General features: G+C 37.2%; 3 protein-coding genes across 7 annotated transcripts; 1 reads left to right on the top strand and 2 right to left on the bottom strand.

Annotated features, from left to right (window-relative positions):
• The first annotated feature begins 965 nt into the window (after positions 1-965).
• On the top strand, positions 966-7,221 carry cisd2 (CDGSH iron sulfur domain 2). The gene is made up of 3 exons (XM_015036493.1): positions 966-1,152; positions 5,589-5,803; positions 5,946-7,221. Exons 1-3 carry the CDS (start codon positions 1,050-1,052, stop codon positions 6,033-6,035), a joined length of 408 nt encoding a protein of 135 aa, XP_014891979.1. The 5' UTR covers positions 966-1,049; the 3' UTR covers positions 6,036-7,221.
• Positions 7,222-7,828: 607 nt separating this feature from the next.
• Positions 7,829-18,936, bottom strand: LOC106949930 (mitochondrial sodium/hydrogen exchanger 9B2). 4 transcript variants are annotated; one of them, XM_015036488.1, is made up of 13 exons: positions 18,670-18,936; positions 16,222-16,511; positions 15,728-15,905; positions 15,225-15,395; positions 13,986-14,128; positions 13,484-13,611; positions 13,103-13,278; positions 12,544-12,650; positions 11,497-11,646; positions 11,179-11,287; positions 9,500-9,636; positions 9,097-9,319; positions 7,829-8,763 (listed from the first exon to the last, which is right to left on the bottom strand). In XM_015036488.1, exons 2-13 carry the CDS (start codon positions 16,366-16,368, stop codon positions 8,702-8,704), a joined length of 1,731 nt encoding a protein of 576 aa, XP_014891974.1. In that variant the 5' UTR covers positions 16,369-16,511; positions 18,670-18,936; the 3' UTR covers positions 7,829-8,701. The 4 variants fall into 4 exon arrangements, with proteins under 4 accessions (XP_014891974.1, XP_014891975.1, XP_014891972.1 ...); XM_015036489.1 differs by having other exon boundaries at positions 9,136-9,319; positions 15,728-15,929; XM_015036486.1 differs by having other exon boundaries at positions 15,728-15,929.
• Positions 18,937-20,147: 1,211 nt separating this feature from the next.
• bdh2 (3-hydroxybutyrate dehydrogenase, type 2) lies at positions 20,148-25,284 on the bottom strand. Of its 2 annotated transcripts, none has more exons than XM_015036491.1 (10): positions 25,192-25,284; positions 23,840-23,919; positions 23,139-23,217; positions 22,092-22,188; positions 21,704-21,812; positions 21,289-21,349; positions 21,054-21,167; positions 20,653-20,711; positions 20,424-20,516; positions 20,148-20,277 (listed from the first exon to the last, which is right to left on the bottom strand). In XM_015036491.1, exons 2-10 carry the CDS (start codon positions 23,909-23,911, stop codon positions 20,224-20,226), a joined length of 738 nt encoding a protein of 245 aa, XP_014891977.1. In that variant the 5' UTR covers positions 23,912-23,919; positions 25,192-25,284; the 3' UTR covers positions 20,148-20,223. The 2 variants fall into 2 exon arrangements, with proteins under 2 accessions (XP_014891977.1, XP_014891978.1); XM_015036492.1 differs by lacking the exon at positions 25,192-25,284 and adding an exon at positions 25,103-25,125.
• Between the last annotated feature and the right edge of the window lie 932 nt (positions 25,285-26,216).

Genomic DNA, 26,216 nt, shown 5'->3' on the forward strand with positions numbered 1-26,216 from the left:
ATAAAAATCAAACATAGCAGAATTAAAGAAATTACCACCTGCAACATTTAGGCATAGATTTGCATGTGCCGCTTTGCTTGTCACAAGAAACTACCTGGGATGATTTGGTCAACTGAGTTTGACTAAAATGTATTATAATTACCATCAGTTTAGATTATATGTCACTGAAAGTAATAAAACTTCAAAATTCTATTTCATAGAAAATTTAAATATAACATAAAACTAATAAATAGGATTAAAAATAAATAAAATAAATGATGTGATACGAAACATAATATTGCATAAACAATGACTTGACTGATGACTTGACAGTTTCCAGTGCACGGTCATCCTTCACGAGGACAGTAAGGCAAATTTTATTTCTGAAGAAGCCAGCAGTTCCCAGAGAGCTCTCTCAGTATAATGAAAAGTTAAGCGGAAAGGAAAAGTCATTTTTAGCCCTGCTGCATCTTTTTTTCTACAACACTAGCTTTTCAACTTTGTATTAAGCACTAAGATATTTGTCAGTTGTGACACAGTGAGAAATAACATGATCATAACACATTTCTGTATCGATTTTTATCATTGTTCCTATGTAATATCTAACCTTGTGAAAAACCAAATTTTGGGTTTTTCACAAGGTCATAATCATCCATGTTTAAAAACATAAACACAACCTCATACGCAATGTAAATGAACCTAATTTATTGGGATATTATAACACATTTCAATTTTTGACATTCTATAGTTTTCTGCATAACTAGAAGATCTGTTCTACATTCATGTAAAAATGCTTTTTAACCTACCCTTCCTCTTTTTGCTCAGTTCAACTTACCCAATCACAAGCCACCAACTCCTCTGACGCTGATTGGCCGTCAACTAAGATCACGTGTCACCTCTACGCAAATTTCTAAACCCATTTACGCCCCGTTTTGTTCGTCCTCTTTTTGTGGTGGCTTAAGTTTACGTACCGGCGTCGAGCTGCGCTCATAAAACAGCGCAGTGACACAAACGATCCCCAGGAACTGCCCAAGTCAAACTCAAAACCCGGCCCTGCCGAGCAACTCAAGATGGTTTTAGAAACAATTTCAAAGATAATAAAAGTGCAGCTTCCGGCCTACTTGAAGAAGCTGCCGCTGCCGGAGACTATCGGAGGGTTTGCGAGGTTAACAGGTAATTTACGGCAGTCGCGGTGGTTGTAACGTGAGGATGAACTCGTGAACTGTTCGGGGACAGTTAACACTTAGCACTCAGCTCTGATCAGTAGCCTGCACGGGCATCACAACTTTACCAGCACATTGCTTATGCTTTGTCCAATAATGTGAGACCTTAAACAGCGCTTAGAGGAATGCAGGAAGAGTAGTGCATAATGTAGTTTAGCTCACGAGTTACATAACTTCATCTCAGGGCTGAGGAACTTAAAGTCAGTTTCTGTTGGTAACGATGAAAAAATGAACAGATGATCTGCAACGTAGAGACTTTGCTGCCCCGTTTTGGGTCTTTTGGTTTAAATTTCACTTTTGTCTTGCAGTAGTTGTTTTTGCGCTCATTATAAAGAATAGATTTGATATCGTGTAAGAACATGATGACAGAGCAGGCTCGCAGGGTGTGTTGTTTTGCATTATAAAATGAGGGAAAGACTTGACTGTAAGTTTAGGATCTTGTAAATTTATATTTGCAAACCTCAATGCTGTAATAGAATCTGTAGAAGCATCTTTTATTTTTGCAGATCTTCCAGGGCATGTATCTACTAGTTATGCACAGTTGCAGGCTCAAATGTTTCAATGCATATTTCAGTAAGTCCTTGTTTAAGCTACTTTGCATAACTTTTTACCTCGATTCTTGTTAAAAGTAGGGCTGAAATGAGGACGTAACAGTGCGATATCATTGTCAAATATTGAGACATATTTTTTGTCATCACCGCACCACGTGCTTTCTTCATTATCATCACAATCTCCCCACCACTGCGTCTAATCTATTTAGACAGTTTATTCTTTACAGAGGTCAGCACAATTCTATTCAACTGACAAAATATATTATGGATCATTAAATATTTTATCCCATCTATTGCAGCAAATTGGTCCTTTTTGACTGCAATATTAAATTTGCAATAGAAATTGCAATTTTCTGTAGTGTGTTCTTTAAACTTTGTATACTGAAAGTGAACTGGAACTTTATGTGATAGGCAAACCTACAGTTTAATGTAAAAAAAAAATCACATTATGGTTTCCATATGTCATAAAAATGGTTAGAACTATCTGTGACCTTCAGCATCTTGGACACAATCGTTTCAGTCAGTACTCTGGACTCTATCCAACAGGCTGAATACATTATTGGCATGCAAATCATGAGTTATTATAGACAGTAATACCCTGGCATGGACAATTCATGGTGTTGAAAAAATGCAAAAGGGAGGACATCAAACATAATGGTTTGCTGATGGAGTTACTAGTTATTTGAAGAAAAAAAAAGGATCTTTAGAGCCAGGACTATCTGCAACTTTTAGTCAGATCTACAAGTGATAATCTTCCAAGCATCTATTTAATTAAGTAGAAATGGTAACACAAGCAAAAATAAAACAAGAAAAAATAAATATAAAAAGGCATTCAGTTCTAATATTATTTTTGTGTCAGTACCAGCTGTTGTCTGGTGTAGCAAAGGGAAAAGTAGGTTTGGTCAAACTGACCCCCCAGTTTATGTGCTTAGCTGGTTATTTAACCTACAGGTATTACATTTCAAGTCTTAGAAAAAATTTATTCACATTGTTTCCTGTTTCATAAGTACTTGGCTGTTTTTACTTATTACCCAAGATCCATAGAAGCTGAAACATTAATACTTTAATGCATCTCATAGATGCATTGGTTAAAAAAAATCTTGAAATAGCCTCTGTTTGCATGCTAATACACCATATCCCCCCCTCTCTGCCCCAAACCTCAATGCTGTAATAGAACCTGTATCTTTTTTACAGATACATCTGCAGAACTTCCAGGGGATGTATCTAATAGTTATGCACAGCTACGGACTCAAATGTTTCAGATCGAGGAAGTTTTACTATCAGATAAACATTACTTGTGTAAATACAAAAATCAGATATTAAATGCTGATTTAATCAAGGGGAAAATGTTTAGCTAAGCAAACTGTTAGGTAAAAAAAAAAAAAGTAATGGCCTTTTTTTCTTTTTTGAAAATGACACGTTACTCCCTGATCTAAATACATTTCAGAACAGATGAGAAACAAAGTCATCGATATGTATCACTTAGGAGAGGGTTATAAAACCACTCAGTGAGCCACAGTAAGAGTCATTATTCTGATGAGACTGTGGTGAACCTTCCCAGAAGTGGCTGGTCTACCAAAACTCCTCCAAGTGCTTCTTGACGACTCATTCAAGACATTACAATAGATCCCAGGATGACGTCTGAGACACTGCAGACCTCATTTGCTTCAGTCAAGGTCAGTGTTCAGGATTCGGCAAAAAGAAAGAGACGAGGTGAGCTTCAGGGCCTAAATCGCTGTCAGACTGCCACTGGGCAGCTGTGCCTGCAATAAAGCCATCAGTGTGTGACTGTGTACATGAAAGGGTGAATGACTGAATGTGCTACATCTCAAAAAATTAGGATACTGCATAAAGTGCAATATTTCTTGCCAGCTATCACAGAAAGCGAAACAGCTATTTTATAGAGATTAGATATACATAGATATGTCAAGCCTTTATTTTTTATTTTTTGCAGTTTTAATGATTATGCCTTAGAGGTAAAGAAAACCCAAAATTTAGTGAATTAGAATATCCTATTATTAGATGAATAAAAACGGATGTTTTAGAAACACATTTCAGACTTCTGAAAAGTATTTTAAGCCTCGGCTTGCATGAATTAATGCAACAATGCATCGTGGTATGGAGGCAGTCAGCTTGTGGAACTTTGTAAGTGTAATGGAAGCCCAGATTTTTCCTTCATACTCTAGGATCTTGACTTCCAAATTAAATGCAGAATTTACATAATTTATCTGAAAACAGGACTCTTGACTAGGCCTGGGCAATAAATCCATAATATCACATTATACAAAAGATCAAAGTCAATAGAAAATACTTGCACATCCCAAGTTTTGTGCCTCATAGCTTCCTCAAAATAGGTCATGCCACCAGTTTGGCAGTGTTTCAGATATTTATAACAAACAACTAATCTATAATTATTGAATTATTGAAATGCTTATATCATGATACGTTTTCAGCATATTGCCTAAGTCTACTCTGGAACCGTTGTGCAGCACTCCAGTTTTTTTTTTTCTCCTTAACCCATGGAAGACGTCAGAAACATTGTCTCCGGTTCAGTAGTGTCTGGACACGGGGAATGGAGGATCTCTAACCCATGTTTAGTGTCTGTCTGTGTGTGGTGGCTCTTCTTTGCTTAACAATCCTCTCAAAGCTGGGGATTTTCCTGTTGCTGGTGTGCCATTTCCTACCACACTTCTTCCTTACACTCAACTTTCTGTTAACATGCTTGAATACAAAACTCTGAACAACCAGCTTCTTCACCAGGGACCTTTTGTGGCCTCTCCTGGTTGTGAAGAATGTTCATGATGTTTTCTGGACATCTGCCGAGTCAACACAGAGTCTTCCCTGTAATTGAGTGAGTGAGTGAGACTGTTCAAAGACTCAGGAAACCTTCGCAGGTGTTTTGATTAGCTAATTAGGGTGTGACACCATGAGTTTAACAATATTGACCTTTTTCAAAGTAATTTAATTTTTTATATCACCATGTGTGATGATTCTAGGTAATATATAGTTTCACTTTTGAAGGTAGCTGGCAAGAAATATTGCACATTTACGCAATATTCTATTTTTTTTCCAGATGTATTAGAATAGTAGCTCATCAGCATGTGAATGTGTGTGTGAACGGGTATGTGACTGAATGCAGCGTAAATGCTTTGGGGTCTTAGACTAGATAAAGTGCAGTCAAAGTACAAGCCATTTTAAATCACTGCCGATCAAAAAGAACACCAAAGCTCATATTCGTCAAAAAAAAAGTCTTGATGATACTCAAGGGGCAAAAACCTGTGAAGAAATATTAGAAAGTTTTTGAACAGAGCTTTTCAGAAAAAGACTCTCCATTGTCCAGCTAAGTGCCTGAGTTCATCATGACTCAGGCACTTAGCAGGACAGTGATCTAATTCGCACAAGTATGGCGACCTCTGAATGGGTCAGTGGTAAAAAAAAAAAAAAATACAGAAGGGAGGTTTTGTGGAGTCTGACTAGGCCACTTTATCTTATTTATCTGAAACAATCTGTTCATACTCAAACACTCAAATGTGGTTAAGTTAAAAATAATTCTGCATAGAGACTGAACCAAAGTCCTACACAGAAATGTAAAAACTCACAAACGATTGTAGTTGTTGCCCCTAAAAGTGGCACAACCAGTTGTTACTAGGGGGCAACTGAATTGTTTATTGGGTAAGGCTGGCTTACCCAATCTTGCAAATATACGTGTCGCCATTAATATTTGCAAGATGATCTGAGCCACAAGGTACACAGTGCCTTAAAAGTGGCTTTAGCATACATTCTAGTTGTGCTCCAGCCTGAATGATGAAGTTCAATTTCTTATGTATGTCCACAGTGTCTGAGTGGCTCCGGTTGCTGCCTCTCCTTGGCATTTTGGCCCTGCTGGGCTACCTGACCATTCGTCCGTTCCTGCCTAAGAAAAAGAAGCAGAGAGACAGCCTGATCAACCTGAAGATCCAGAAAGAGAACCCCAAAGTGGTCAACGAGATAGACATCGAGGACTTGAACAGCGCAAATGTGTGTTACTGTCGATGCTGGCGCTCCAAAACTGTGAGTTGACTTCTCGGCTTTGACCGTAGAATCCTGCAAAAGCTAACCTGCAGTGACAAGTGATCCTGTGTTTTGTCGCGCATTCTGAAGTGGTTGATGCGACTGTCTGATCCACTAACATAAAGTTATTTCCTGTTTTTAGTTTCCTGTTTGCGACAAGTCACACTTAAAGCACAACGAATTAACCGGGGACAACGTGGGACCTCTCATCCTCAAAAAGAAGATACTATAATTGACCACGGAAAGAAGTTTACGTCGGACTAGTCTGTACTTCATCTTTTCCTGGTATTTTGTTTTCCTTATAAAATGCAGTCCATTGTTTGAGTGAGAATTTGAATTTTTCTAGTTGGGGTAGTTTTGTTTTTCTTCAGTTAAGCTCTCATTGGTCTTCTAATTTACATACATAATTGTTTATACAGTATACTTTAAAAGTGTTTGTCTCTATATGTCGGGATTACATTCAATTTCACTGGGACCACTTTAATGGAACAACCCAAAGCGTTAACTAACTTTATGATACCTTCTTATAATGTGACCTGGAGCCTGAGGGCTGGTTTTTGCTCCACTCAGTATAATGGTTGTTTAAATGAAATACCCAATTTATTAGTCCAACTTGCATGTAACATTTTGTCATGTATGCCTTCATTTAGTTGTTTCTAAGACCATTTGCCTGCTTGAGTGCCAAATTGTTTTTACCACAACACTTTGGAGGTGTAAGATATTTGCTGATAGATCAATATGTATGTATGTAATGAGTGTATGTATTCATAATGCATGGGATACTTACTGTAGATTCTTTATGTTTTGTTCATAGACATTTATTGCTGTTGTGTTGAAACATTTCAAACCACTGTGCTGTTGAGGTTTCAGAACTGCAACAAGTTTGACTTGCTGAATTCACTGTGTTTGGCTTCTTGGCAGAATACTTCCTGTAGTATGAAGCAAAAAATATTTTCACACTTAACATTTGCTTTCACAGTTAGTTCTTTGTTTGGTATTTATAAATAACTTCATGTATGTTAATGTTTGCTAGACTAAGTTGTTCATACTAAATGTTAATGGAAGTGATCATGAGTAATTCAGTTGCTTCAGTTGGCAGAACCTCAGCTTCTTATTCAATACTTTGAAAATCTTCATGTAACTTAAGAGGAAAATTTAAGTGAATGTCCCTTTTAACTCAGTTTATCATGTCCTTGTCTTTAATTTAATTTCTTTATACAATTGCATTAAACATCTGTGCTGCAACAGTAAACAGAATCAGCTTAGGCTGCTCTGAGTTTCATAAACCACAGAGTATGTGCTTCATGGGTTTGATGTTCACCATCTATCAAAAGTTCAGATTTACATGATCCACATTTTATGAAAATTAAAGCATCATGTGTTATTATAGTAATGGAATAAATAGAAAGGAATCATCTTGTTAACTTGTCAAGTTGCAGAACTTTGTATAATTGGCAACACAGACTCGGCTCATTGGTACAACTAGTTTGCATCAACATTCTGGCTCTTGCTCCATTGCATTGGGGAGCAATGCATTGGTTGCATTTCCAATTTAGAAGTCAGGATAATTTATTTTGGTTTTATTCCCAACCCGTTCTGGCTCTCCAAAAACAGCTGGCAGGGAAGAATTACTGTATGCATTACCCTGAGCCCTTAGGGTGGGGCTTTGACAAGAAGCTGTTGGACATTTCAACTTAGCTGAAAATTCTCAGCAATAATTGGGAAGGTTTTAAAAATGTAAAAACTAAAACGAAAACAATGCTCCAGGAGTTTTTTCTAATATGAATAGATTTTAATTTTTGAAAGAAGAGGCACCTGTGTGCATGCCTTTTTGGGACACAATGGCTGAGCTTAAGTCGTAAAGTAGTTTAACTTCTCAGTTTGGATGGATTATAATTTGGCTTCAGAGATAATTGGTGTGAAAAAAATCTGAAAAATCAAAACAAATCTGCAGCTGCACAGGGTGTCAAATTAATAAAAGATTTGGCTAGATTGTTTGGCTATATGCATAAATAGACAATTTTGTGAAAATGTGATCATTTATTGTTCGGTAAAAATCTAATACTGTAAATTCATAAATAGTGTCTTAATTTGTAATCTTTTCAGTTACTCAATGAAAATGTAAACAAATTAAAAACAGCACACTGCATATTTCTGTAGTAAAAAACAAACACTTAACAGACATAAAATTTGTTCATAATCTCTAAAAATATACAATCACATTAAAGTTCAGATAAACTTCAAAGTCGATGTGGGATTTTAGACCACAGTGCATGAAGCTGAGTTTAAGCAGCATTCTGTATAACTCCAAATAAAGTGTGACATCAATATCTTCTGAGTTGTAAACTAAATCACAAAAATTATCCACACACATCCTAATGACAAACATAAAAAAACCCAGCACAAACATACAGCATTAAAATAAAAAAAGATTTAAAAATGTGGATTCTGGATGGCTTCCTCTAAAAATACATTCAACCACACACCATGTCACCACTTTGTAAAACACACATCCTTATGTTAAGCACTACCATTTCAGTTTAAGTACCGTTTACTGGAAGTAGGAAACAGAACCACTGGATACTTTGAATATGGCAAGAAACATTACCAATTTACAAAACTTGTAAACTGTTTAATTGCCTCATGCTAATTACAGGATATCTAAATAAATGTTCAGTTCAAGCTCGACACTAAAGCAGCTCTGGTGTAAAGTTCATAGAGCATGAATGCACACAGCAGGGCAATGGAAATGTGTTTGGAGCTCAGTGCCTGGAAACCACCTGCTGCTATAAATACAGGCTGATTCCAGCATAAAGAGTTGAGCAACGAGAGAGCCACTCGGTGGCTAAAAGCAGCTGAAACAACTGACGTTGGAGGTCTCTTTATTAGATCAAGATGTCAGAGTGTACTCTCGAAGGTGACAGGAGTTTTGGTGTCATCTTCACTTCCTGCCGCGGTGCCTAGGGGATGAAAAAGGAGGGAGAGATGGTGGAGATTTCATAAGTAGTGCCTGGATGATGCTTACGTTTTTCATCAAAAAAAAAAAGAAAAGGTAAAGACAAGCGTAACAAAGAAGCATTTTTAAGCTACTGACTTCAATATTACACTCGTGCTACACTAAACATTGAAAACTACATGGGATCTAATGATATGCAAATTCTTGCAAAGATATCGCAACGGTGAAATATGGAAAGGAGAGGACTTGTATTCACCACAGGAAGGTAGCTATGGGAAACTGGGTCACACAGGGTTGTCGAGTTGAGCTGAATTGTCAAATAACAGATTTTACCCACCTAAGAAAAATGCTGATAAACTGGGTTTGACTCGCTCACCACAGGTGGGGGTCTTAGGTCTCTCCAGCAGGCGAGGCCCCAAGATCCCGATAATCAAAGCCCCTACCGGGGCCGTAAGAAGGATGGCGAGCACGGCCACAGTTAGCACGTCCATGCCGTACTTTATCTGCTCCTTGTTGCCCTTTGCTCTGGCCATGTCTAAAGCCGTGGAGCCTATTGCTGCCTGAGGAAGACCCAAAAACAAGCTGTGATTCGTCCCTTTACTCGCTGATAGCTTCTACTGTCATTAAGTAACGACTGAAATGTAAACATGTCAGTGCATGTACATTTAATTAGTTTTTCTGAAGCGCACAACAACAACAAAAAAAAAAAAGTTTACTGACATTTCCCAGCACTGACTCACCTGCACTGTTGCTTTGGGCATCCAAGCAAGAGCTATGAACACTTTTTCTTTTAAGTTGAAGCCCGCGTGTAACACACACACAAAAGTGAAGAGTACTCTAATTACCACAGCAATAAGCATGGAGGATATACCCAGACCTGTGAGGACATAAACAAGAGTTACAAAGGCACAGCACAGCACTGACACTTCTGGTGAAGCTCCATACTTTAGGTTTGATTAAGCCGAAGTTTTCCTTCCTGCTTTAATCTTTTTCATACTTTGTCATATTGTTACTGTAGACTTTAGTGTATTTCAACGGGACTCAAGGTGTCAGTGAAATGATTCATGCCTTTCCTCATTTTTATTTTATTTTTTTTTTTCACAACTAAAACTCCAAAAAGCCACTTGAGTCGACAATCAGTTTCAAGTCTTCTGGGGTATGTTGAAACCACCCGAGCAATTTGATTTAGGTCTGTACTTTGACTGGGCCGCTCTAACACAATACTACATTGTAGCTCTGGATGTATGTTTAGGATTGTCCCGCTTCCTCCCTGGTCTCAGGTGCTTTGTAGTTTCATGGACGTTTTCTTCAAGAATTGACTTTTTTTTTTGCTCCAGTCACATTCCCATCAACTCCGATCAGCTTCCTGGTCCCCCAAGGAATGTCTTTGCAACAAATATATTGTAGTGTTTTTCATTATGATCTGCACTGTTCCTCTCTCCCACAGCATTTTGTAGGTAGGCTAAAATTTTGAATTTCTAATTTGACCCGAACACCTCCCTTGGATTGTCTCCTGTGTCCTACATGGCTTCTGGAAAACCTCTGACATTATTTCACCATTGCCTTCTTTTACCATTTCACAAGCAAGGTGAGATTTGTGGAGGTCTCCTTTAAACAGATCCTCTGATGATTTCCTGCACCTCCTCCAGAAAAGGCTTCTTGGTTGTTTCTGTAACTAAAGCTTTGTTTGTCTTGTTGGTTTTGTTGGACAATGTCCTACTTGGTTTGCAGTCATTCTACATTCTCTCTATAAACAACCTTTAAATCATGTTCTAGCAAGATGCACAAACTGAGATACAATTGGGTAAAAAATGGCATAAAGCAGAAAAATTGGGTACAAATAGAGGTATGAACTAAGCCAGAGTCATTCTTTTCTCTTTGTAATACTGTTTGCTCACTAATGCGTTTTAACAAACCTCTCAGGTGCTCAGGGAGCAGCTACTTTGATACAGAGATTTAAATTTAACAAAGGCATTAATTTGACGCAATTAATTTTTTAAGGCTATCAGAATAAAAGCTCCTTAAAAGTGATACATATATTCCTTCTTCCACTTTGCCATTGTCTAATACTTTGTGTACATCATCAAATAAAATTCCAACAAAACACACTGAACTTCGTGGTTGCAATTTCACAACATGCGAAAAAAAAGTTTAGATAATATAGATATTTTCTAAGACACAGTTCAATATTTTCTATTTAGTTTGCAAGACACATTTTGCGGAAGTTCTAAAGAGACTAGCTGGAGCTAAATGACAGCAAGATAAACACATGAAATGATTTTAGTACATGCAGGACAGGTGAGAGTGCTCACATCTGTCATGTCTTGTTTGGATATGCAAATATATTTACATACAGTCACATTTGAATTTTTCACAATGATGACACTGTTATTTTGAAGACTTTGTGCATCCATCTCACCAACTGCAAGTCCCTCCAGCTCATTGACTCGAATCTCAGCTCCTATCAGTCCGAACAGGAGAGGCTGAAACACGTCCCATGCCCAACTAATCACTTCCTCCACACGGGCCTTTTTGACAGAAGACAGAAAATAGTATGTTTAGCACAGAGCAAAAAGAAATGTGTAATAACTTGTACACTATATTGATAATTAACATGTAAACTACACACGCTTGCTGTGGTAAAATACATAAAATTCCTCTTCAAAATCTGGATGGCATCAAACTAAGAGTGGAAAAGAAGGATTGGTGCATGACTTTGGCTTCCATGTTCTTTTACCTTTTCGTCCCCCCAGCCAAGTCCAGCCAGGAAAGATAACACCAGGGTGCAGAGGCCCCCCGAGCCGGGAAACCCTGCCACGTTGCTGCCGAACACAGCAAAGACAGACAGACCCAGCACCAAGAAGGAACGCTTCATCACCAGGTGTTCCTATAAAAGAACGTAACTGATTAAGAAACGGAGTAAAGAAATCGAATCAAGCGACACGAAAAGCTTCATTTATCACAAGAGAGGTCAGAGTAGTAGGTAAGATTTATTCGTTCTTAATCAGTTGAATGTTATCACATGGATCAGGTTTTTTTTTTTAATTCAGAAGCATTATGCAATATGAATATTAGAGCGTAACCATTATGACGCTACACATTTAGAGCCACTAAGGCGATCATGAAGTGCAGAGGGTTTAGTTTACTGAGCTTCTGTTGACTCGTCTCACTTTGCCTTCCACAGAATGTTATGCAAGGATGAGGTGAAAAATTAAAGGGATAGTTCAAGATTTTTAAGTGATGTTCTATTACTTAATGTTTTGGAAAAATCTAATTGAGTCTTTGTTCAGTATGAATCCTTATTTGTTAAAAAGAAAACATAATTTTCTCAACATCAAATCGAAGCACCATATTTGATGGGAACCTACACAGCTAATAAGTTGAACTGTAGGTACATTTTAAAATGTATTTTAATTTGTCCATCATGTCTGTCCACTAACTATCTGACCTTAAGGCAAGGCCGGGCTCCTAAACAGAGCACACCTAAAACTTGCATATTATCTGATGTCAAAGCCTGGATCTGCCACAGTCCTATACAGTAGTTGTGGCTAGCATGGCCAACTAAGAAGAAATACACTATAGCAAAATATATTAAAAACAACCTTTACTTAAACAGCTATAATAATTTTTACTTTGATATTATTTTTTATTTTTCTAATAGGTCGTTAGTAACGCTTCGCATGTCCTATGTCGACTGTAGGAAGGTTAACCTTTTAACGGACGCTAACTTTAGAAATCCTGAACTATCCCTTTAAGGAAGGCGAAGCAGCATAAGATTTCATACCTGGTCGGCACTTGGAAAGTACTGAATAAGGAAGCCAAGGAGGGTCCCAGCAACCATCCCTCCTCCAACCTCCAGGACACCTCGCAGGAGATTATACAGAGTGGATCCTGAACAAAAAGGATTACTAGCAAATTAAGCAGTAAATTATTAAGATTCATTAAATAAATGTGTATATATAATTCATTGATGCATAAATAATTTAAACAACATGAAGCCCTTCATAGAGAATTATAAATTGTTGCTGTTTTAAAGAATTCAAAAAAAGTTATTTTTAATTCATAACATAGAAATACATAAAAATACAGTCAATACTGGGGTATCCGATTGGAATTTACCTCATAAATTTAAAAGTTTCTAATTACTAATCAGAATAATCTGCACATTTACACCCTCTACTGTGCTGCTGATAAACTGCAAGCCAATATTGATCTGGTTTTTTTTCTCCCTCAGTGTGATTCTCATTGTTGACCTTCCAGCTGCGCCTCCCCTGGAGACAATGCAGGCGTTTTGTTTCAAAAAGCACAAGACTGAATTATTATACTCTGGAAACACACGGTACCTTCTGCGAAGGCCATGCCCAAGCATGTGGTGAACCCTGTGATGGCGAGAATGTCGTCAAAGCTTCCAGCCGCCATCAGCAGGGTGGGGATACCCTTTTCCACGCCGTATCCATCCTTCTGCAGCCGAAGCATCGAGGGCACCACCACGGCCGGGGACACGGCGCCCAGAACAAAGCTGCAGGAAACATGGGTTTATTTTACTGTTGCACAAATGAAAGAAATGAACAGTTTGTCTTTTCTGCACAGGAAGGTAATGAAAACAACATATAAAGGTGAATAGGCATTTCATTTACATTTTATCATTTCCCATTTAAATGATGAAATTGTAAATTACCATTAATTTCAATATATGAACACAGAGTGCAAAGTGTTGCATTTACCCAAGAATAAAGCTCCACTCCCAGGGCAAGCCCATGAGGAAGTGAGAGATGAGAGCAGCGGTGCTGGCTTCGATCAGGCAGGGCCCAGCTGCTACACGTATACACACGGTTTTAAGCTTCCTCAGAGCCTGACAGTAGAAATGTACACGTTGTAAAGATGCAAGACTTCTATTTTGCAGAAAGCATTGAAAAGAACCACCACGTTTCTCAGCACCAAATAACTTTAGCCATTTCAATTGAAATATGAAGCTTTTATTAGCTATCATTGTGAACCAAACTTGCTGTTTGTTATTTCAGGGAAAGTTTTAAACTTGGAATAACTGCAATGACTTGAAGATTTGGTCCAATGTAAATAGAATCTGCCTCTATTTCGTAGAGTCTGTGTTCTTAATTAAAGCCACTGTATAAAGATTTGAGGTTAAATTATTAATAGTTATTTAGTTTTTTTTAAATACTCGTAATCCATTTAATCACTAAACTTTTTTATGAGAATAAGTCATACCTTGGGATCCAACCCCAGGCCAGCTCTGGCCAGGATGACAGCCAGAGCAATGTTTCTCAGTGAAGCAGACCACCTGAAGTTAATGTACACCGAATCTGTTACAACTGGGATGTTTCTCAGCAGGAAGCCCATCAGCAGCATACCTGCAGCAAAGCAGAACGGGTGGGAAAGAGGAAAGAAGATCCATTTTAACCCTAAATGCTATTTATTTTCTTTGGGGTTGTCTATCACACAACACAGATCATGTGGACAGATTTTAGGTGAATGTGACTAAATGGGGAAAAACAAAAACCCTGAAGTCTAAGCAGATCTAAAGTGAAAAAACTGAACATAGAAGCAATAAACTGGCTCCCAACCCTGGGCCTCAGGGACCACTGTCCTGCATGTTTTATATGTCCAGCACACCAAAGAGGGAAACCACTGGCCTTCATTGATGTACCTGGACCAGTCAGTCGAAATTATGGCTGCTGTCAGTTATATGTAATATGACGAAAGCAATGACTGATTCAAAGTTAATATTATTTATTTAAATGAACCCAGAATAAAAGAGCTCTGTTGTCCTTTCCATTCTTAAACATAACTGATATACATTATCAAGCTAACAGGACCATATTTCTGCATGCTTGCTATTAACAAAAACAAGCAAAACAAATTTCTTGGAGAGAACTTCAATTTCACATAAAAAAAAAAAAAACTCGTCATGAAATTGACAACTGTCATAAAAATGAGGTTTTGTGTTTTATAAAAAAAAAGGGTAGCTGCAATTTCTAGCTACTTTGGGTTAGTTAAAATGTCAGCTTAAAACCTCTTTTCTTTAACTTTCTTACATTTTGGTGTAAAAATGTCAAATGTGCAATAATTTTGTCACCGTTTTAAAATTACAGAAAAATCTTGTTTAAAAGAACAAAGTGAAACAAACTCCTCTCATACACAACCCATTGTTGCCTCTGCTCTTAATATGGATCGAAGACAATCGTTCAAAACAGGAAGGCTCCTTGAGGCTCTTGTGCAGCTATACTAAAGGATGCAAGCACGCACGAATGAAATAACAGCTAAAACTACAGAGCTTTTTCCATCACAAACACAGTATTACGTCTACACGTTATTCTGAAGGGATATTATAGAAAAAATATATATTTTTATATGATCCACATTTAGATTTTGAAGTGCAGAAAATGTAATGTGTATAGTTGGAAGTTAGAAATTGATGCCTAAATGACAATCATTCGTTAGTCTTACCAAGGAGCGGTGGAAATGGTGGAAGTGTAGGCAGCTGGATGAGGGCGACTGCTTTGCCACCGACAATCGCACAGAGAAAGAGTATGGTGATGCCAAACAGATTCCCTCCAGGAAGACATTCCTTCTCGGTGATGGACACAATCACCCCAAAGAGTACAGCTGCCAAAAGAACTGAAGAGGGAAGAGAAGACAGAAATTATCCATTTTGTCACTTTTGTCAGTATGACTCTAAAGTTTTTTTTTTTTTTTTGAAAAACAGAAAGGTGTAATAAAAAAAAAAAAACACTGCCAGATATTTTAACCTACTGAAAACCTGCAACGCTTTAAATTTTGTATTTTGAATACACATCTAAATATGTGTGCAACTAAATAATTTGCAAATCAGTACCGTTTACTGTATAAAAGTGCAAAAATGTAAGTTAATTTAATATATGAACTTAAAAAAAATTCCAAAAGGAAAAAAAACAAAACAATAAAAGCACTTAGTGAATCCTTGTGGTTACCTTTGGTAATGAGAGAGGCAAGGAGGCCTCGTGGCGGACATGGGCAAAGCTTGCGAAGCAGCGGGCAACAGACCACAGGTGGGTCTGTGTTGGTGCCAGCATCCACCACAGGGTGGCGAGGGATAAAATAGGTCGTCTCCTCTGTTACATTTGGAGTCGAGCAACGCCGCACCACCACCTGGAACTGGTTCACGTTGAGATGCTTTAAGGGAAGAATCAAGACACAAAGAAACAGAGAGTCAATAACATAGCAGATGGACTTTAGAAACTAGATTATGGTGTAAATATGCTGAGATGTGATGTTTTTAACAGTCACCTTTGGGTAAAAATGATTGATCGCAATATTTACAACAGAGCACATCTTATTACAACCATGTATTGTGTTCTTCATCAAAGAGAGCATGCCAGTAGATCAGAAAACAGATGTTCTTCTAAAAAGAAATACTCAGTTTGTTGTGTGGGTTCCAGTTTTTCCCTTTTCTTTTAGCTTTTACCTCAACATGATTTGCAGTAGGAAGAGTGATTCTCTCCAGCAGCGGGCTGGGTGCTGGGCTGGGTGCTGGACTGGGTGCTGGACTGGGTGCTGGACTGGGTGCTGGACTCGGTTCAGTTTTTGCAGGTTTCTCGGGGTTTTCCTCCATTGTTGTACTCCACTGTTTTTCCTGATTCTTTTGCTTCTTTATCACAGCAGGTTGAACTCACGGTTGAGTTCAGCCATTTGAATTTCCTTCACTTCTTAGTGTCCAGCCTCTCGTCTGGGGCTCCTGTTCATACATCTCATGTTCTAATAACAGTGAGACAGGAAAAAAAAAGAAAAAGAAATGAATACATAAACATTAAAGTAAATAGCAAACCATTGCTATAAAAGCAAACCGTTTTATATTCAGAACAAAAAGTCATGGTCAGTTTTTGTAGCTCTAAGCCAGGATTTAATCACATAAAAGTTTGCTCTTTCAAAAATAACCTGTACTTGCTGCTGGTGACATGCCATAAGGCATAATGCAGCTGATCAGTATTTCTTGTCATTTTTTTCTTTTTACCCCCACTTTCTTTATGTTTTTAATCAAAATATTCCTTTAAAAAGTTATGTAACCTACTTATGTTCTATATCCTTGAGGCAAAATCCTTTTGGCTCTATCTGATACAATTACAATAAAACAAACGAAAACAGTTTGTGACGAGGGTCCAAACAGACAGGAATGGCCAGATTTCAAAAAAAAAAAAAAAAAAAAACTTGAACGATTTATTTATGCCAAGTTGTTGTTTCATGCTGACAACTTTCATGAAAAATTACTACCTGGCAGAAAGAGCTTTATTGCTCCAAATCCCGCCAGTCAGCACAATCATGCCTCCATCATCAACTTCAGTTCAGTCAACAGAAGGAAGAAGCAGATAAAAATATGCAAATTTGCATTGCTCAGCAGTCAGAGAAAAGTTGTCTAGATAAGATAAAGACTCAGTTCAGACTGGCAGCAAGATACATGAAACTGGGTTTTGCGAATAAGAATAGGCAAGCTGCAAAAGTTAGTCTACGAGTATTGCCTCAGTGTCTAAATACAAATGCATGCCACACTTTCCAGATTTGTATTTGTTTAAGATCTAAAGTGATTCCCTTTTTCTTCATACTAATGTACTACCTTGTATTGGTCAATCCATATATCTTATGTTTCGGTATTACATTTGAAACACTATAAGAAAAAGAAAAAAGAAATAAAGTCTTTACTAGCTGATCAGCTCTGATATTAAGCCTCTTGTGATGTACATCAAATTATACATGAAGGAAAAAAAAATGCTTCTTTAAAAAAATACTTATTTCAAAATACGTACACTGTAAAATCCAGCAGTGGAGATGTATACCTAATTAATCAGCCTTGTACAATTGTTGGAGAAAAAGAAACATTCAACACTGGATAGTATGCTAAAGTGCATTTTGCTCTGCTAGTGCTAATACATTAAGACGAAAATCATGTGCTCAATATATAAATTAACAGGCCTATATGATACACTGAAAATAAAATTCTTATAGTAGCTTAACCCAAACAAAAATTAAGAAACTACACAGCTGATTAGTGCATTAAAATGACCAATGACATTAATAAATTGTAAGTAGCTAATTGTAGCTGTGACATTGCAGTCTGCTATAACTCCAATTTCAAATAAAGACACAGACTCTACAAATACAGGCTGTATACCAACTACTCCAATGTTTTGATAGCTGCTTAGGGCAACAGACGTTTGATAATCCAATTGTGAAAAAGCACACTAATCAATGCTTACAGCTCGACCATATGGCACACCTAGCTAGCGTTAGCTCAAGCAGGTAAAGTGGTAACTAACGACTGTAACCAGTAACCAAACAGTTAGCACGCTATAACATTAAAGACATGTCTGTTGCTACACACGGGTCAGTGATGTTTTTGTACACTGCATTAGTTTGTGTAGTGTTGTAGCGTTAGCCTACAATACAGTGGCTGTCACACAGTAACAGCCACTGCAAACTGTTGAAGCTTTCAGATATCAACACAACATTCACAACAACCATGCATTATCGGACATATTCATCTAAACTGTGACAGCAAAAAGGTTATTTTTATTAACTAGTTGAAGTATCTTACTTCATTGAACAGTTTGCAAAGAAACCGTGTGTCAGTGACAGCGCTGTGACGTCCTAAAACGTGCTTCATGTGTTGAAAAAAGCATTCCGGAAAAAGTAATAGACATTATTTCAGAGAACGAAACTAATCTAACGTTTAAACACAAAAAACAACGAAGCTCTTGTCCGACATTGTGCGCCTCCTCAGCGGCTATAATCGACCCACGGTCCGTCCAGACTCTGAAACCCCTGTGTCCCATTCTAGACTCGCGGTTGCCACGGAGACGCCCTTTTGACGTGTCTGTCAAAACTCTGTAAAGAAGCATATTCCAGGAGAAAAACCGCTCACCTCATACCGTAAACACAGCCATGCTTTGCAGAGTGTCACTGACGGCGACTGTGGTAGTGCTGAGGAACAAACACCAGCTGGGTACTGGGAATGAGGCGGATTAGTGATAGACAGGCAAATGCTGTTTATATATAGAGTGAACGCAAGTTGGAGGTGGGGGAGTGGGAGGCGGAAACATTCATTTTTCAGTGTTTACATTTTGTATTGTTTGCTTCTGCAATTTTTTGACAAAACGAAAGGGAAATATGGATTTTTATTTTGTTTACTTTTTAATGCACTTTTCACTTATAATGTTTTGTATAATGTGCATGTTGTATTGAGAATCAAAACAAAAGAATGTATGTCTTTAGGAATTTTAAAGTTTATTTAAATGACGATAATATGACTTTACTACCACTATATTACATTTTTTGAAACATTTAATCACTCAGCAAAATTGTATGCAACTGACCATTTTATGAAGTGCGATTATATTAAATAAAAACAAATTACAAATAAAGATCTTAATAGTAAGCCATGTATGTATGTTCCTTTACGTTGATACACCTAAATAAAACCCGATGGTACCAGTACACAAATAATCTAGGTATAAATCTTTTCTGTTGACATGATCATCACAAAGACCAAGAAACACAGCAGAAAGGTCAGTCAAAGTTGGGGAGAAGCAGGCTAAAAAGCAGGTTCAGTTTACAAAACAATATACCAAACTTAGGAAATTTTAATTTTTGACATCATCACCCAAAACTGGAAATAATGTTTGCAGTTATTATTAAATTTAACTGTTTAGAATAGAAAATCTAGTTATGAAAGCAGCTAAAAAGCCCATGGTAACTCTGGAAATGCTGCAGGGATCCACAGCTCAGGTAAAAGAACCCATCACTAGTTGTGCCATTCACAAATCTAGCCTTTCTGAAACATTCGAGAGATAAAACCCCATTTAAAGCAAATTCTGAAGGTTCCTTTGTCAGTTGAGACACACATTTAACTGACACCCATAATTGACATATGATGGATGGAGTTGTACAACTAGAGCTAAAAAGTATGCTTTAGATCAAAATATGTGCATGTTTTAAAATGATCTAGTCAAAGTTCATGCATAGTCCAACTGGGACAATTTTCTTTTAGAGGTGTTCTCCATTAAATTAGAGTGAGCTTAAGCTGGTTTGGTAAAAAGCAAGGGTCAGAAATTGCAGACTCCAGATGTGCAAAGCTGATACAAATTCCAAAAAGTTTTTAGCAAAAGGTGGTTTCATTTTTCAAGTCAAGTATTGGCTGGGGGCAACAGAATATACATTTATGTTGCACATTTTGAGACTTTTATTTGTAAAAAAGAAAAAAAAAAGTCTGAAAACTTTCAACTTTGTGTTGAACTACCACATAAAATAAGTCAGAGGGAGATTATGATTTTAAAGTGTCCAAAAGGAAAAAGTTCAAGGGGTCTGACTAGTTTAGCAAAGATGGAAAACATTCAGGACAAAAATAGACCATTATCTAAGCTTTATTTTGATCCAAAACTTTCCTCAGTTTACTAATACTGGGAATGTCACCAGTTCTTCACAGTCTCCATCCTCCATCAATGATGTGCTCTGTCCCAGTGACATAGGCTGACTGTGAAGGACACGGATACAAATCACAGGTGAACTACATTACTTCACAAAACACCCAAAATTCATTGGCATAAGAATATTTCTATACAAATACAGAGACTACAGCCACATCCTGTTAGCCAGTGTGCCGGTTCTGACTTGACTCACCTCATCTGAGGCCAGGTATACACAGAGGTGCGCCACCTCTTCAGCGGTGCACAACCTTCCAGTCTTCTGTCGAGCCATAAAGTCCTTGTAAGCCTATGCAGCGATAAGATTTGTCGTGTTTATTGACCTTAACAGTCAGTCATCAGAATTTTGACTTGGGAAACTTGAGATAACTTGCAGAATACCAGTGAAATAAACACAAAATTGTTAAGTCCAGGGTATACAGTACTTGTTCTGGGTCAGGCTGGGCCTGGATCCTATCCCTCAAGGATGGTGTATCAACAGTTCCTGAGAAAATATATAAAACAGCAGGCCAGACATTCATCTGAAATGTTGTTAGTTTGCAGTATCTACTCTGTGACTAACTGGAGGATGTTGATAAGGTAGACAAGGCCAGATCTGTTCCATAAATATTAGATAAGCTTGAGATTGCACTCACTTGTGCCTTTGAAGTGGCAAACAACAGGGTTACACAATATATTCCTAAGAGCATGGGATGAGATTTTACATGATAAGGCTCCTAAATTTCAAGGAACTCCACTTCCTCTCAATTACAATAGCAGGACAATTAAAGATTATCAATGACAGAAAATAAAAATAGACAAAATATTATTTTTGTCCAACACTGACCAGGACAAACACAATTGCAGCGAATGCCTTGCTCAATAAAATCAGCAGCTATGGATTTGGTGAGGCCAATGACAGCAGCTTTGGAGGTACTGTAGACGCAGCGGTTCACGACACCTACAACCAAGAAGCACATTTACGCTTAGACAAAGACGTCAAGCAAATATCTGAGATAAGAAGATAAAAAAAAATTATCATACTTCAGTGGCACTGATTTTTATTTTTATTTATTTTTTACCTTTTATGCTTGAAGCAACAGAAGCCATGTTAATAATGTTTCCAGACTTTTTTTCCAACATCTAGAGTGATAAAATAAAGGAATGTTTTTATTAATCTATAACAGATGAAGTTCCATTTTGGCAAATTTGATTCAGTCTCAGCCAAAAATAAAAAAATAAAAAATGAAAAAATTTGTCAAGATGCTATCCTGATTTGTAGCTAGTTCAGAGGTTGGATTAGCGGCTGGATTAGTAACTGGACAGTCACAGTTCATCATGTCACAGGCTCAGAGTAATACAGCTAATCCCAACAGACAAAGGTGGAGAACAACTTTAGAGGCATATGTCGCTTATTTCTCCACAACATCCTACACTATGTTCTCTCAGCAATGAAGTGAGCTGCTTTACGAGTACAGCAACATGACAAAGAATTACCTGAGGCAGGAAAGCCTTGCACATGAGATACATGCTTCGCACGTTCACATTCATGGTGAAGTCCCAGTCTGCTTCTTCACAGTCCAGGACGGTGCCGTGGTGCACGAACCTGTAAGCAAGAAGCCACAATGGACCCGGGCCGCAATAGAGAATGTTCTTTTGGTGTCGTAGCTGAAGCTGTGAGCATAACATCCAACTCAAATGAACAAACTAGATTAAAAAAGGGGCTTCCTCTTAAAAGTAACATTGAATATTTGGTAATAAACATCGTAGAATGCTGTTAAAAGTGTAGCTCAAAAGAAGAGTACACATGCTTTCAAATGCTAATTTGTTCTTCATGTCTAACGGGTTGTATTCACTGGTTAACATCACAAGAAAGGTAGAGTACCCTGCAACGTTGAACAGCACATCAACGTGATCATGTTCCTTCGCCAGAGCTTCCACTTGGTCCTTCTTAGTCACATCCACCACTTTAGTCCGGATTCCTGGTCAGAAAAATATATTAGTTAAATCTTTAAAATGGATTTATACATACATTAGTGCCCAGATTTAGATTTGTGCAAAGAAAATGTCTATTTATTATATACCACGGAAACTAACTGTATTTCCTCCATATATGATGAAGAGACGAGTTCAAATTTGCTAAAAACTCAGAGGTCAAAGAGGAAATTAGCAAATGCATTAACATAGTAAAATTTTAGGAGAAACTTGCTGTATTGTCAATCTAAGCAGAGAAAAATACTTCAAAGTCAAAACAACAGTTCTACCAACCAAAATATCTTCCTGGAACTGTAAAGCTGTTTGTGAGTTAAAGAAGCGGTCATGAAGACCAAAATCAAAAATACGGGTGGAATAAAACTACCCCCTAAAGAGAAAACATAATATTTCTGCCAGGAGGAAAAAATAAAGGTGGGGCAACAAAAAGCAGTTGTTATACAACTTCAGCCTTTTAGAAAAACCACTTGGAAAAAATGTGTGTTGTGTAATTGTACTTTGCGTTATATAATAATTTGATTTTACCTTTATCCCTTTATCTTATCTGCTTGTTGTTCAGACTTTAATTCTGTGGGATACCCTTATGGGTTTGTTTAAATTTTTAGTAAATTATCTTTGGAAGAACAACATGCAAGCGTCTCTGATTTGGATTCAGAGGAATCCTTCACTCTTCAGCTTATGTGACTTACAACCCCTATGTAATAAGCAATTCTGAGTTCAAGTCTGTAACCAATTAATCAGTTCATGTCGTGTTGTTTGCATATCTAAAATGATCAAGAACAAAATATCTTGTTATGCTGCCAGTTTTTGGGGTAGTTAGTAAACCTTTTAAATGACTTTAAAAAAAACATTGAAAAAAAGAGTTACTGCAATGCCTCCAGTCTGCTTTACCCCCGTTTTCCAGCAGGTGGCAATCACAACCAACAGAAAACCCTCTTGCCTTCAAAGGCGTCCAGCTCCTTCAGCTTCTCTCCATTTATGTCCGTGGCGGTGACTCGAGCTCCCTCTTTTGCAAATGCCTGTAATTAAAAAAAGAAAAAAAGAAATAAATAAAACCTGCATCACTAATGCGACATTATTAGAGCATGCCGATTTCCAAATCAGTAAAACTATATGAAAAAAGATATTATCTACAATTAAATCTGCAATGAAAAGAAGACGTAACTGATTTCTAACCTGAACTCGTTTAAATTTGCATTACTAAATGCCTTTTATAGTGCACATTGAAACTGTTAGCAATCTGCACACTAGATATTTGAATCTGTAGAGGTGATTGAAATGAGTTGAAACTTATGGCTTCAATGTTCCATTATATCCAGAAAACAACCATTATATCCAGAAGACTTCGACACATCTTCAGGGACCACTGAGCTGAGGATTCAAGTGTTTTATTACCACTTTGGGGAGAGAATGACATCTGGGTTTTGCAAGAAGATTGGTCTGAACATATGTTTACCCCATCTCTGGGAATGCTGTTAGAGCAGTCATTTACAGCCCACCGACATTAAATGGGCTGAAAAGAGGTGATTTTGCTTTCAGGAGCTTTAGTCTTTTCAAAGGAAAGGCTTCACTTTTCGAACAAATTTTCAGAAAAAGAAAAAAAAAAGGAGACATTATTATTTTTTTAGAAAAGCACTTTACTATTGCTGCAGCACGTCCAATCCCCTGTGCGGCAGCAGACAATACAATCACTTTACCATCCAGACGGCCCATAGTTTTCACTGTGAAGAAGAGAAACCAAACAAATGAGGAGCATTGATCAGATATGAGCTCAGTTTGATATTTGTTATTCTTCACAAAAAAGTCAAGCATCTGTGGGATTCATTACACTGTCAGGTCTTCTATAATACCTGAGCCTGCAGTTAACTGTGAAGATAATACCTGCTGACCAAGAAGTAATGACTGACACTCTGTTTCTTTTTAAACACTTAAGTTTGAAAATCTTAAGACACTTGAACAAAAAGCAAAATAAAGAGTAATTTAAATTCCTCACAGGTTAGCGCCCATTTAAAAGGGTTTGATCACCAATTTCATAAGCTCTTGGCAGACAGTGAGGTTTTCTTTTTATTGTGAATTTTAAATTAGTATACCACTGAAAAGTAAACTCGATATGTTCTTTATTCTGTTTTTATGCATTGCATGTTTCTATCTTTGTGTGAATCCATTTGCCTGTCACTTTGTAAATGTTGCACAAAAATGTCCCAAAGTAAAAATCAGATAGATTTATTAGACATAAATCTATATTTTTTAGTCAGTTATTTCTACTAGTTGCAAAGATTGTTGCTTACAGGTAATGAGAAACTGAAAATTAATTTTTGGGGGAAAAAAATTACATCACATGGTTTTTAAAAACAGAAATGTTATGGTCAAGTGGTTGGTTCTCAGACACCAAATGTAAGGTTTTCCTCGTGTTTAAGCAACAATCATCACTAAAGTCCCAAGAGAAATAAAGGTATTGAACAACTATGTGAAATTAATATATGAATTCACTTGCTAAATGTGTGAGAAAAATATTGAAGTTTTTCATGACATTTGGATGTGCACTTGTAAATGATACCAACACTCTTAGTGGTCACCACATTGATGGACATGATAGAGAACATTAAGAAAGCTTTACAAAGCAGACTTTTACTCTTTCTGAAGACGTTTGGCTTTGGATTCATTTAGATTATAGGCTACAAAGAAAGTAGCTAACCGAATAAACATTCTCATTTAAATATGGAAAATGAGCTAGTATCGCAATTTTACATGCATAAATGTAACATTTTAATACTTAAACAGAGAGGAAAGCATTAACAGCATATCTGAACAGCATGAAACCTGTTGCATGTAGATTTCGTCTAGACATTTAGACAGCGTCGCAAAACAAAAAAAAACAAAAAAAAAACGGAAGCAGAAATTTACCAGCAGTCAGCAGATATGTAATAACTTTTACTGGAAGAAACAAGAAAGCAAATGCTTCGAAGAAACGTGAACTTTAGGTGCAAACTCACCGTCGTCTTTTCGACTGAAACGCAGCTGCACTAAGCAAAGCCACACGTGACTCCCTTCTTGCGCAGTGATTGGTTGGAAAGCCGGAAGTGGCTCTGTAAAGGTGGAAAAAAAAAAAAGTAACTCCGAAGTCCTCTTGTGAAAGACCTACTGCATGGTCTGGAGGTGTTCCACAGTAAAAATTGTTACAAATTATTTACAGCTACCGAGGCTGTTAGTATGCTAAATTGACTCTTTAACAATGTTTGCAAACTGTAACCAGCAGGAGTCAGTGCTGTTCTTTTAGTTTGGAGGCTGAAAAGCTAAGAAAAAAAATATTGTTTAAAAAATTGGATGACATGAAGGAATAATGCTACTTTTTTATGTTACTGAGAGCCACATCATTTATTCTTCTTTCTGGAGGAGATCATTTATGTTTTTCAGGGTTTTTTTTTCTTTTTTGTGATTATCATTATTACAGAAAAAACATCTGTATTCCAATATTCTCTAGCCTAATTAAACATAATCTCAATCAGTGACCTCTTTGTACATGTGTGTAATTTGCTTTCAGAGGCACTAAAATACAATAATAACATTCATTTGCTGTAGAGTTTATCATTGGCCTCGGTAAGGCACTTGTCAAGACTGAACTTTGATATCTGCTCAAAGTTCTGCATGAGGCTGTGCATGAGGATAAAGGCCCTGACAATAAAGGCCCTGAAAATCTAAAAGCAAAGAAAATACCTTTAGGTCAGCAATAAATGTATAAAGTATCAGGAAATGGCTAAAAATGTGCACCAAGGGAAGCTAGTCTCATAACAAGCAGTTTGTAGTTGCAATAGTAAAAAAATATCTCATCAAGAGGAAACCTCCGCCAGAACCTGACTGTATGATCAGCCACTTGCCATAATATTTGTTAGACACTGAAACATATAGCAAAGGCTAAAACATAACCAACTTTGTGTTATTTAATGTATCTATCCATATTTAATCAACATGATTATATATAAAAAGGACATATACCTGTACTTGTATCAACATCTCAATC

This window comes from Poecilia latipinna, unplaced genomic scaffold, assembly GCF_001443285.1.
Source record: "Poecilia latipinna isolate Pla-1442-1.1 unplaced genomic scaffold, P_latipinna-1.0 Scaffold370, whole genome shotgun sequence".
NCBI lineage: Eukaryota > Metazoa > Chordata > Actinopteri > Cyprinodontiformes > Poeciliidae > Poecilia > Poecilia latipinna.